The 12,622-nt window shown below is 61.3% G+C and overlaps 1 protein-coding gene across 1 annotated transcript; it reads right to left on the reverse strand.

The window, feature by feature from the left end:
* Positions 1–1,946: 1,946 nt before the first annotated feature.
* Positions 1,947–12,306, reverse strand: RAB11B (RAB11B, member RAS oncogene family). Its single transcript, XM_046637631.1, has 5 exons — positions 11,354–12,306; positions 4,943–5,138; positions 3,814–4,007; positions 3,462–3,542; positions 1,947–2,948 (listed from the first exon to the last, which is right to left on the reverse strand). The coding sequence occupies exons 1-5, from the start codon at positions 11,391–11,393 to the stop codon at positions 2,803–2,805; spliced, it is 657 nt and encodes a 218-aa protein (XP_046493587.1). The 5' UTR covers positions 11,394–12,306; the 3' UTR covers positions 1,947–2,802.
* Positions 12,307–12,622: the final 316 nt, after the last annotated feature.

The raw sequence follows: 12,622 nt of genomic DNA on the forward strand, positions 1-12,622 counted from the left end.
CAAGTCCTTTATATGTCATAATTTATTTAGGTTAACAGGATTCCGCAAAAAATTAAACACAGAATTATTGCATGATCAGCTATTCCACTTCCGGGTAGACACCCAGAAGGATCGAAAGCAGGGACTCAGATATTCGCACAGCGGTGTTCATAGCAGCATCATTCACAAGGGCCAACAGCTGGAAGCAACCCAAGTGCCCATCAATGGATGATAGATCAACACAATGTGGTCCATCCATACAAAAGACTATTATTCAGCCTTAAAGAGGAAGGAAATTCTGACACTTGCTATGACATAGAGGAACCTTGAGGACATGATGCTCGGTGAAATAAGCCAGACACAGAAGCACAGATCCTGTGTGACTCCACTTATGTGAGGTCCCTGGAGGAGTGACATCCATAGAGACAGGAAGTAGGATGGTGGGGCCAGGGGCTGGGGGAGTGGGATGGGGAGTCAGTGTTTCATGGGGACAGAGTTTTAGTTTGGGAAGATGAGAAAGTTCTGGAGATGGAGGGTGGGTCTTGCACGACAATGTGAATGTACTTAGTAACACTGAAGTGTACGCTTAAAAATGCTTAAGATGGTCAATTCTGTTATGTGTATTTTACCAAAATACTTTTTTAAAAAGACTTCAGAGCAGTGCCTGGCACGGAACGAGCATGCTGTGTTTGTTCAATCACTGAAATTACAGTCACTGAAATAGCATCACTGGACCGCGACCCCCAAGGGCACAGGGTCACCTCAGTCTTGTCCCCTGGTCTGTGCCCCAGACCTGGCCAATTGCGGAGGCTCCAGAAAGATTTGATCTCTTGGCTGCTTAAAACCCTTCGGGCGCCCCGTGCCTTCACGTGGCCCTCTTGAAGCCTCTGTCCACGCTCCGCCCTCTCCATGTCCCGCCCACCCCCAAACCCAGGGCAGTCAGTACCTCTGGGTCTGTGTCAACAGCTCGGGGTGGCGGGTGGTCCTGGAGCAGGCAGGGCACCACCTGCCTGCTAGGTGCGCCAGACGCCCACTCTCCCATCGCCGGCCTTGCCTGGGATGCTCCCTCGGCTTGGAACACGCTCTAGCTCACTGAACTCCAACTCCCCTGCCTGAGCAGCCCCCTGCGGCTCAGAGCTCTTCTAGAATGGTGTGGTAGGGTTTGCCCATCCCTCCAGGACACATGGCCAGAACCCAGAATCGGGAGGGTTTCTGGGGGCTCTCCTAGGTCTCGGGGCACAAGAGGAGCTTCTGGAACAGCCACGGCACTCAGGCAAGGGGGGACACACAAGGAAGGGGTCATGTGGTCAGCGCAGGGACGGAGGTTGGGCCCACACAGGCCTGGGCTGGGGGCTGGCCACACCTCCTCCACAGCGGGAACCAGCCCTCAGGCCAGCCCTGCCCACGTGGACAAGGGGAGAAGCCGGATCCTGCGAGAGGCAGAGGGGCACCCAGGCTACCCTCCTCCCCTGTTACCAGCATCCCTCCACTGGGCCCTCCTCAGAGGTCCATCTGGGATGCAGACAGCTGGGGTGGGGTCAGCAGACCAACAACCCCCAGACAAGCCCCTCTTGCCAGGCCCCAGGTGAGGAGGCGGCCAGATACCCAGATGGAAACCACGAGCGGTCCAACCCCCAGGGCTGGGAATGGGGAGCAGCTGGCACAGCCAACCCCCTCCCCGGGCGTATCAAGTCCTAGAGCTGGTGGTCCTCGGGCTGGGGCGTTTAATGTCTCCCCACGCCCAGACTTCCCTCCCTCCCTGCCACAGAGGCAGCTTGGAGAGGGTCCACCCCTCCCTCAGCCCCGGGGTCCCCCCGTGGTCAGCTCAGGGAGCCTCTGCACTGTCCCGGTCTCCCAGCTCCCCTGGGGGCGGCGCCAGGGCGGTGCGGCCCACAGCAGGGGATGCGCGGTGAGGGGCCTTGGCTCCGGGGTGGCCAGAGAAAGAAGAAAGCAGACAGAGGCGCGCGGCAGGTTTCTGTACAGGAAGTCGGATTGTACATTTTAGTAACGGGCGAGAGAACCGAGGCATCGGGGCAACAGTGCGGGGGCCACGGGGCGAATAAGAGATCGAGAGCTAGGGCTTGGCGTAAGTCTTACAAAGTGTATAAAGAATCTGTGTTTCTCTACAATAACAAAACCCAAAGGCTACAGGAGCGGTTGTATATACAAAACATGGAAATATTGCTTCACTTGCAAACGGGGTCCTGACCAGACGGGAGACGAGACAGAGAGGGGCGCGGGGAGGCGGGGAGAGCGCGGCGTGCAGAAAGGAGGGGAGACGGAGCCGGGCTCCCAGCGCACGTCTGCAGGCGGGAGCTGGAGTGGCACGCACGGGAGAGGTCGGAGGCGCGTGCGGTGCTGGCTGCGCGGGGCATCGGGACCGCCAGCCAAGAGCGTCCACCTGCCCCGGCCCCCTGGTGCATTGCTCTTCGTCCCCGGAGAGGGGTCTGGGTGGGGACCGGGAGCCAGCTAGGCCAACTGGCCAGAGAGGGAAGGAAGCAATTGCTTCCTGGAGTCTGCCGTGGAAAACTGGAGAAGCCTGCTCGCCGTGCCCATCCTCCTGGCCTCTGGCCGGGCCTTCCATCCTGCCACCCTCCCTGGCCTGTCCGGCCCCAAGAAGAGCGGGTGCAGCAGCTGGGGCTTCTAGCTCTCCTCGGGCAGGACAGGAGCTGCCGCTGGACTCCTGTTCTTGCCTGGCCGTGTGGAGCTCCATGGCAGGGCGGGAGCCAGGCACAGAGTGACAGAGGGGGTGGGGCAGGGGGCACAGCGTGGTGAGGGGGACGCAGGACGAGGACGTGCACGCACGCTCGGATGAGGGGCCGGTCACAGGTTCTGACAGCACTGCAGCTTGCTGGGTTTCTGGCCGTCGGTGGTGGGCGGCACACTGATGTCCACGACGTTGTTGCCAGGGGACTCATCATGGGCTGCGCGGTCCGCGATCTGCTTCTGTGACACGATGCGATAGATCTCTGCAATGGGGGGACGTGGGGTGAGTGCCCCCCTGCAGGACTCCTCTGGAGGTCACCTCCTCCAGGGAGTCCACAGCCTTGCGGAAGGCCCCCCCCGTGCCTTGCACCCCCATCGCATCAGGCGCACAACGGCACAGGCTGGGCTCCTGCAGGCTCCCACCCGCTCATCCACTGTACCCCCACCCTTCGCCGAGGCCTCTTCAGAAGAAACTCCCAGAAGCCCACGGGGGCTGGAACCCTGAGGCCACTGCCCCCGCAGCTGTCCCAGCTGGCTGTTCTCTGGTGGAGCCAGGGCAGGGCCCACCCATGGGAGCTGGGTCGAGGGGTCCCTGTGTTCCAAGTGCCAGCAGGGGCAGGATCTGGCCTGACCCCATGGAGCACGCCACGTCCCTCCTTGTGTCTGGACTGATAGGCAGGTTTAAGGAACGGGGTTTCCAGGGCTGTGTCCTGGAGTGCGTGACCAGTGTGGCTGGTGCTCTCCCCACCCCGCCCTCGGCCAGGCCCTGTGACGACCTGTGAGGATGTTCTTGAAAGCTTCCTCGACGTTGGTGGAATCCAGGGCTGAGGTCTCAATGAAGGACAAGTTGTTCTTTTCTGGAAGAAAGAGCATGTTGCGGTGAGCAGGCGGGGGCATGTGTGTGGCCCCCTGCTCCCTCTCAGGGACCCCGCCTGCCTAGCCCAGGAAATGAAGGATGGCAGGGGCCTCGGGGCAAGGCTGCCTGCCTTCCAGATGCTTCTCTGATGCCTTGGTCATAGTCAACTCAAGAGGTGGTCCCTGCGGAACGCCCAGGGCCAGGTCAGATGGCCAGGGGTGAAACCCTGGCAGCCCTCTGGCCAGGCCCTCTTGGGCCCGGCACGTCCTCACCTGCGAAGGCCCGGGCCTCGTCTGTGGGCACGGCCCGCAGGTGGCGCAGGTCGCTCTTGTTGCCCACCAGCATGATGACGATGTTGCTGTCGGCGTGGTCCCGCAGCTCCTTGAGCCAGCGCTCCACGTTCTCGTACGTCAGGTGCTTGGCGATGTCATACACCAGCAGGGCACCCACGGCGCCACGGTAGTACCTGTGGGGACAGGGGCAGGGCCCGGGTGAGCCGCACCAGCACCCACAGGGGTCTCTCAGGTTCTGTGGGCAACAGCTCTTTGGCCCAGGCACAGCGCCCAGCTGAGGGGCGGCTATCATGGCCTTGAGGGAGGGGCGCATGTCCTGAGGCCCCGGCCCTGGGCCCCAGACTCAGCTCAGGAAGGTAGGGACCTGTCAAGGGAGTCTGGAGTCAGAAGACACTTGTGGGGTCAGTCACAAAAAGGAGGGAAGGACACAGCACCTGTGAGAGAAAGGGCCACGGCTAGGCAGAAGCTCCAATGCCTGCTGTGGCCTGGCCCACCAAGGAGACCAGTGGACATATGCGCACCCCAAGGGATTAAGTACTACTCACCAGGAGGTGAGTAGGCCTCAGTGGAGGGAGTCCAGGGGCCAGCAAATGACTGATAGGGAATGGCTGGGGGGTTGGGAGGGTCTAGGAAGAGACAGCCCAAGTGGGTCCTGATGGCTGGGTGGCCACGGGGAAGGAGTGCCAGGTCTGCGTGGGAACACGGGATGTGTGTGGGACAAGGTGTGAGCACTGAGGGGACCTGAGGGAAGAGGCAGGCTGGGAATGTGGCCCAGCAGGATGGGCCGAGCGGGCAGGGCTAGAGAGCAGGCAGAGTGGAGTGGCCTCAGCCAGGCCTGGTTAACAGCCCTCACCATGCAGCCACCACCCAGCAAAAGTGCAGAGCCTGAGAGGGACTCCGGGGGTGAGAGGGGCCGTGGGACATGCCCACCTGGGTGCTGGTGTTCCCGAGGGTCCCACAGTTCCTGAGGGTCTCATCCCTTCACCCTGGTTCCCCTGCTCTCAGGGGTGTGCTCTCCCCTTCTCCTCCCACCCAACTCCTACCCATTCGTCAGGGCCCAGTGGCCCCGTGCCCAAGCCTCCTGCATCTCCCCACCCCCACCACTCACGCGGAGGTGATGGCACGGTAGCGCTCCTGGCCGGCGGTGTCCCAGATCTGCGCCTTGATGGTTTTGCCATCCACCTGGATGCTGCGGGTGGCGAACTCCACGCCGATGGTGCTCTTGCTCTCCAGGTTGAACTCGTTGCGGGTGAAGCGCGACAGCAGGTTGCTCTTCCCCACGCCCGAGTCCCCGATGAGCACCACTGTGGGGGCGGGGAGGGACACGGTGAGGCTCTGTGGGCCAGAGTGAGCCAAAACCCCGAATGCCAGCCACGCCCACCCACGGAACCTTCATAGCGCACCCTGGTGGCCAATGACGGGGCAGAGTCAGAGCTGTCCTGGAGCCCCTCAGCCGGGGCACCACACTGCCTCGTGCAGAGGCGAACAGAGTCCTTCAGAGCAGGGCTGCGCCACCTGGGGCACGGGGACTCAAGCACCCCGGCAGGCAGATGGCTTGGGGATCTACCAATCCCAGAACCTCCACTGTCGCCTGGGCAGCTGGGTACACCCAAGAAAGTCTCCACGGCTGAGCAACCTAGGGCAAGTAGCTTAACCTCTTGGGGCTGCCTTTTCCACATGTGTGCAAGGAAGGACGGTAGCAAGAGGCCCCTCGGGGACGGGGACACCAGTTTCCTACTGATCAGGAACAGGAAATGAGAAGCCTCCCCCCACGCCCACCCCGCGGTCCCCTTACGGAAAGCTGTGCAGACCCCCACTCAGCACCAGCACAGCGCACCAGCTCAGGAGGAACAGGACAGGAACGTGCCCTCTGGACATAGCTGGGAAGGGACAGAGCCTGCCACCTTCTCCCAGCATCCCTGTCCCCAGGGTCAGACTGTCCTGCAGGGGTGTAGGAAAAAGAGTGCAGGGCAGAGCAGGCGGGCGGGTCTCTCCCGTCACCCCTGCCCAGCCACAGAAGCACGCCTCCGAGGCCCAGCCGCCCCAGGCTCTGGGGTAGAGCCACGTGAGGTGGTCCAGGAGGGCTGTCCTCAGACCCAGGGCACACCGGAGACTCGCGTCCATGCGTGGACCCATGGGTGCATGTATGTGCAGCGCAAGGAAAACAATACATGGCCGTGTGACCAGATGCCCCAGCTGGAAACCACATGCACCCCCAGTGTGGGCCTTGGGCACTAGCATCCAAGGGTGGGTCCGCTCAGTGGAGAGCCATGGGGGCTGCAGGGTTGGTTACCCATGGGCCCGATGAAAGTTTTATGTGTGTGTGTCCAGATCCCCGCCACTTCTTACCACCTTCACTGCCCCCACCCTGGTCCATGCTGCCGCCATCTCTCCCTCCCTGGGGTCCCAGCGCACACTCAGCCCCAATCAACAGGCTGTTCTCCTCGCGGCCGCCGGAGGGCGCCAGTGAGCTCCTTAGTCAGGTCCGGCCCTCCTCTGCCCACCGCCCTCCAGGACTCCCGCTCCCAAGGCCCCCTGCACGGCTGTGGTCCTGCACCACCTACCCCGTACCCTCCCTGCTCCCCGCTCACCCTCACTCACTCCGCTCCTGCCCCTTGGGCCTCCTCGCTGGGACTCAAAGAGATGGGGTGCACGCTGTCCTTTGCCTGGGAAGTTCTTCCCCAGGTATCCGCCCGGGTCCTGCCCTCATCAACTCCGGGTGGGCCCTCAGATGGCACTTGATGGAGCAGGCCCTCCCTGCCGTCCTCTTACAGCCCCACCCCCCCAACACTCCCCACGCCCCTCTCCTGCCTTTCCTCCTCAGCCCCCGCCCCCACCCCTCCCCAGGTCTCCCTTATTTGTTTTTGGCCATTCTGCCTCGAGGGCAGGCATCTGGGACACTGGTTCCCCGCTGCATCCCCAGCCCCCGGCGCAGTGCCCGGCTCACAGGAAGGAATGGACAGACGCAAAAGTGGCTGGCAGAGCCCCGGGCACACATCTCCCCACACCTGGAAGATGCCCAGGTCACCATGCTCGGGCCACAGGCGAAGAGCGGGCAGGTGACGCAACCCCCACGACACTGCACTCTCCCTGGGCTGGCTGCTTGAGAGCCAAGAATAAGGAGAACAGGAAGAATGTTCACTGAGTCTGGGCTGAGAAAGCCCTTCATGTGCATCGCCTCACACAGCCTCATGTAACCCATTTTACAGATGAGGAAACTGAGGCACAGACAGGAGTGACAAGCTCAAGGCACATGGTGAGCAGGAGGCAGAGCAGGGGTCTGAGGCTTGCTCCCATCTCCCAACCATGCTCACGAGGTAGCAACTTGCCAGGGTCACCTGGCTGGAAAGTGGTCCAGCAGGATTTGAACCCAGGTTTTCTGGGTCCAGGGCGGAGCTTAGGTGTCTAGGTTCAGCCTCGTCATCTTCCACCACCTGGGGCATCTTGACCCCTGGGAGTAGCTGGCAAACTCCTGCTCATCCTTCAAAACCCCTCGGTTCAGGCCCCTCTTCTCCCACCAAACCACCATACGGCCTGGCCCACACCACCTATGACAACAGTGCCAATGTCCTCTCGTGACAACATGGATGCCCAACGCAAGACTGCTGAGTTGACTTCAGAGAAAGGTGGAGATGGACACAGGCCTGTGGCCCAGAGCCGAGGACTCCCAACCATGCTGGGGCCTCAAATCAGCTCCTGGGCCATGCGAGGCCAGGCTGGACTGACTGTGGGGCCCACCAGCCACTCCCCCAACCCCTCACCTCCATCCCACGGCAGCCACAGAAACTGGGCCAAGGCCAGGGAGGTTTGCTCAGTTCTTACATCCTCAGGAACGGAACAGGAAATGAGGAGGAGGGTCCCTTTCGGGCCCTGCCTTGTATCCCCCACAGCCCCTCACTCTCCTCCCAGGCTTGTCCCAGCTGTACTGTTTCTGGGTCCCCTTAGCCCCATCGGTCCTACCAGGGCCCAGCCCTAAAGGCTGTGTTTATCCAGTTCTCAGGGCCACCCCAGGGACAGATGTTGACACGGTTATTCCCTTTGTAAAGTTGGGGACACTCAACCCAGAGTGACCAAGTCCCCCAGCCCAAGGTCGCCCATTGAGCATAGAGCAGGATGAGTGCCACCAGCCACTGCCGAGACCAAGGGCAGAAGGCTGGGCTGCCCGGGCAGTTGCTGGCACACGGTGCTGGATGCAGAGAGGTGACCGGTGGGACAGCAGCCGGGCTGGCCCCGTGTGCGGGCTAGGAATGAGATCAGCATTGTCCAAGATACAAGCGACCTACTGTCTTGGGGAAAGAAAGGGCCCATGAGGACACGGCCCCCAGCATTTCCATGGAAGTTGGTGGCATCACTGGCTGGGAAACAGCCCCCCTGGACATGCCACTTGGCTGGCAGAGCAGGCAAGCCCAGTTGGCAAAAACAAAGAGCTGGCACTTCCTGAAGCCCTGGGTCCTCTGGCCTGCCCCATGACAGTGCGGCACCCCTGGGGCCCACATGCTGAGCTCAGGCAGACTGAGTGGCCATTCCGGTGGGAAGCTGGATCCCCGACCTCAGGCAGAGCAGAGCCCCACCTCTCCTCCAGGATGCTGGCCCTGACCATCCCAGGCCCCAGGATCCGGCACTTAGGGGCCACCTTGCCACAGCTATTCCCCAGGGAATCAGACAGCAGAGGACAGGGCTCTGAGCCACTGCAGCAGCTTCCCACCCCAGCCAGGTCCTCACGGGCCAACGGATGGCCAGGGGCTCTGGGAAGGCCTCGGTGGCCCTTGGGGACACAGCTGCTCCCACTGTGAACCCTGCAGCCCGGTCCATCAGAAGGGAGGTCAGGGGTGCCCCCGGGGATCCACAGGCAAGCTGGGAAAACAGTCCCTGGTTATAAAATGTTAGCAGGATAAATGTGAGGATCTATAATTAGACCAATAAACAAGCACACTCCTAAGGGAGGGCGGAATGCACAGCGAGGAAAATAAACAGCACGTGGGGAAGGAAGACACCCATAGGGGGTCGGTGGCCTCGCTGAGGAGGTCGGGGAGCCAGTGTGGGAGGGCAGGGCCAGGGGAAGGTGACTGACGCCTGGGGGAGGCTGGGCACAGGGCGGGGGGCAGAGGATCGGCTGAACGGCTCCCCCGACCAGGTGGCAGGGTCCAGGAGCCACAGGGTGAGAAAAGTGGCCCATGGCAACTCTTCTAGCACGCTCGTGTTTTGAATGCCTCTCTGATGCCCAGGCCTAACTCTCTGCAGGCCACCGGGCCTCGGGAGGGCCTGGGAGTGCAACGTACCCATGTGTCTGTCTACCCGCCGAATGGATGGCAAGGGATGTGATGGGAGCCGCTTGCCCGGCTGCTGGCTTCCCTCCTCCCCTCTGCGTTTGCCAGAGCCAGACAGTTTCCTTTTCCTATTGGAGTGAGTGGAAAACCGAGCAGGTTGCAAGATAAATATGAAAAGATAACAGAGAGGTCCTCCGACAAGGCATCGGCGTGAAGATGAGGTCTCAGACAACCACAGTCGGGGAAATGCTGACCTTGGGTCCGACGTGCACTTCCAAGCCAGCTTGAAAAGGTCAGCAAGGCACCTGCTCGACTCGGAAAAAGGAGGCCAGAAGGGGAGGGCAGTGGGGCGGGCAGCCACCCCCCCAACCCCCCGCCACCATGAGCCAGCTGCCGCAGGAGCCAGAGCAGTGTTTCCAGGAAGTGGACCCTGGAGACGCGTCCCTGGAAGCCCAGGGCCGCCCCATTGCCCCTGACCCAGTAATGGTACTTCTGGGAACAAACTTCAAGGAAACAGCTCAACGGGCAAAAGATGACTCGTGCAAAGCTTGGAGCTGGCTTATTTATAACAGCCAAAGGTTAAGAATAACAAGTGGGCAATGACCACAGAAACCAGGAGGTGGCTGCTGGGGCAATGCCTTCTGCCCTGGCTGTGCCACGACCAGGCGGGTACTCCTTGCGGATGTCTCAGGGCCGGCTGCATAAAAACAGGCACCAGGTACAGCAGGACTGGAGTCCTGTTCACCTGTCCCCAAAGCCCTAACAGAGCTTCCCCTGCCTCTAAGGGGAGAGCCCGAGGCTCAGTGGGTGGCACACAGCCTCGCCTACCAGTGACATATCAGCCTGCATGCAGCCCTCCAAGCCCACGGTGCTGTATGACGACCCTGGGCCTTTGCACGGGCACTCTCTCTGCCCAGAAGCCTTTCACCAGGTGGATAACCCCGGGAGAGAGAGCACTGCCCGACTCTCCACATCCCCAAGGTCCCCAGGCTCCCACACGCTAGATAATACCACAGACAATGGTCAGTGACAGACACAGACCACACTCCCAGGGATGGCCAGGCTTCCCCAAGGAGGGGAAGATGCCAACAGCTGGTGTGGGAGGCAGACCCTCACGCAGCAGGCAGTGGGGCAAAGATGCCCACCCCACGTGGGCCCAGGGCTGAGCTCTCAAGAGCTGCCACTGTCAGCCAGGGAGCCGAGCACAGACAGCACAGGCCCTGAGCCCAGCTTGGCACAGAAGCCACTGCAAAGCCAGTGACCCCTCCTTCTATGTCTCACCCCTAAGTGAGATGTCTCCCTAGCTTGAGGGGTAGGGTTGGCGAGGCCCAGGACATTGGCCACCATGTGTTGGGGGAGGCAGTGTGACAATCCTATCCCCAGATCCTGGCTGCACGCTTCTCCGGACACACTCCCTAAGTGGTAAAGCCACAGCTGGCCTGGGCTCAAGTCCTGCCCCAAAACTTCTTCCTTGTCTCTCTGGGCCTCAGTTTCCAGGTCCATAAAGAGAAAGGCTGGACAAGACGGACCTCACAGAGTCGTGATGAGAATTTCAACGAATTCATGTGCACAGAGCTTAGAAAAGTGCAGGTACTCGGATAGTGCTAAGAATTCTAACAGTTAAGAGAGATCATTACTACTGTCAACCACTGGGCCTGGGTCCAACACACACAGTTCCCTCCTGTCCGCACCCCAATCCCTGGTCCCCCCCATACACACGCCAACACCCATTGTCCACCCTGCCCTTCCCAGGCTCCGACCACACACGTGCCGCCACCAATCAGGCCTGGCCCCTCCCACCTCGCGAAGAGCCCCGCCCCCAGCCGCCCCGCCCCGCCCCGGTCTTGGGCACGCCCACTACAGCCTAGCCCCGCCTCCAACGGCCCCGCCCCCACACGAGGGGAGCTTTCCACCCAGCCCGGCCCGCAGAACGCGGCGGCGGCCCCGCCCCCTCTGAAGGCCCCGCCCCTAACGGCCTCTCCCACCGCTCCGGGCCCCACCCCCTCTGGGCCCCGGCTCCGCCCCGGCTCATCCAGGGCCCTCGGGCCTCCTGGGCCGCCCGCTCCGGACCGTCGCGCACCCCTGCCTAAAGCTGACCGAGCTCGGCCCGCCTCAGCCCTCCCGGCCGCCTGACTCGCCGGGCCCCACGCCCCGGGCTCGGCTTGGGCCCAGCGGCCTGGAGCGCAGCCTCGGCCTGCCTGCCCGCCGCTTCGCCGCCGCGCCCTCGCCCGTCTGTGCCCCACCGGCCGCACCTTTGAATAGGTAGTCGTACTCGTCGTCCCGGGTCCCCATTGTCCTGGCGCTTCCGGCGGGATCGGCGACTCCGCAGCCCCACCACAAACACCCGACGGGGGCGGAGCCGGCGCCGCGCAGAGCGGCGGCCGGATAGCTAATCAGCGGCGGGTGGCGTAACGACCGGCATCTAGAGCAGCCAATCAGAGGTGGAAGCAGAGCCCTGGGGGTGGGCACCGCTTAGCACCCGCCCTCCTCGCTCTCGGTCTCCCGGAGAAAGGCGGAAGGATTGCGGACCTTTCTGAAATGACGGCCGCGCCAGCCTATCAGATGCAGGCTCAGGAAGGCGGGGCGGAAGACGGGAAGAATGAGACGGATTGACGGAACGAGTAGCCAATGAGAGGCTTGATTCAGACCCTGCCAGACCGCCGGAGGACCTGTCCTGGAAGGGAAATGGGGCTGCGTCCAGGTGATGTTACGCTACGTAACGTCCCAATGACGTCATAGGTCAATGCACGCTGCTCTGCCTCCCCGCCCCCATAAATGACAGTGTCTGGGGGGCGTCTCTGCGGGGTCTTTTCCAGAGAGGTTTTTCCTGCTCTCTCGGTTGCAGGGTCTTTTCCACCTAGAGGTCCCCTCTCCTCTTTCGGTTGCACTTTGCATCCTTGCGTTGGTGACATTATTGTTGGTGACCCTTCTGCCTCGGTTTCCTTCCTCTGTATAACAGGGAAGAAACTCATCTCATGGAATCTTCGGAAGATAACTAGATCATTTCCCTGAACACACTCTGAATCAACCATCCACTTTCTGTCATTGTCTTTGTTTAACAAATATCTGTAAATCCTTCTTGGGCGTCAGACTCTCCCAACTTGGTCTCCTCCCCTTGTCTGTCCGCTTAACCTGTTTTGTTCCACCCCTTCCCCCAGGTTTATCACGACCTGAACGTTGGTGTGTTTCATTCTTGCGTTAATCCGTTTCGTTTCTGTCCCCATCACCAGACTATCAGCCCATGAGGACAGGGCCTGTGTGTGTCACCATCACTGCTGTGTCCCCGTGCTCAATATTTGACCAGTGATGAGTAATGTAAGCATAGAGCTCATGTGCTAGCTGTAATAATAATTGCTCTTATTGCCTCCTGAAGCTCCTCCTTAGGATGTCCATCAAGCCTGCCGATACTCATTTATCCTCTTTCCCCATATCCACTCCTCCTATCTCCGTCACCCTGCCCTTTATCATCAAAGCCAGAAGTCAGGATCCTCATCTTTGACCCTCCTCCCCCTCCTCCCTCC

The sequence above is a fragment of the Equus quagga genome, chromosome 14, assembly GCF_021613505.1.
Source record: "Equus quagga isolate Etosha38 chromosome 14, UCLA_HA_Equagga_1.0, whole genome shotgun sequence".
NCBI classification, from domain to species: domain Eukaryota; kingdom Metazoa; phylum Chordata; class Mammalia; order Perissodactyla; family Equidae; genus Equus; species Equus quagga.

What these genes read in the sequence shown, in the direction of transcription:
- RAB11B (XM_046637631.1), bottom strand. Translation starts at nt 11,393, where the DNA reads ATGGGGACCCGGGACGACGAGTACGACTACCTATTCAAAG. An exon ending in GTACGACTACCTATTCAAAG is followed by an intron (nt 5,139 to 11,353) that starts GTGCGGCCGGTG and finishes CCGCCCCCACAG; the next exon opens with TGGTGCTCATCGGGGACTCG. An exon ending in TTTCAAGAACATCCTCACAG is followed by an intron (nt 2,949 to 3,461) that starts GTCGTCACAGGG and finishes CCCCCATTGCAG; the next exon opens with AGATCTATCGCATCGTGTCA.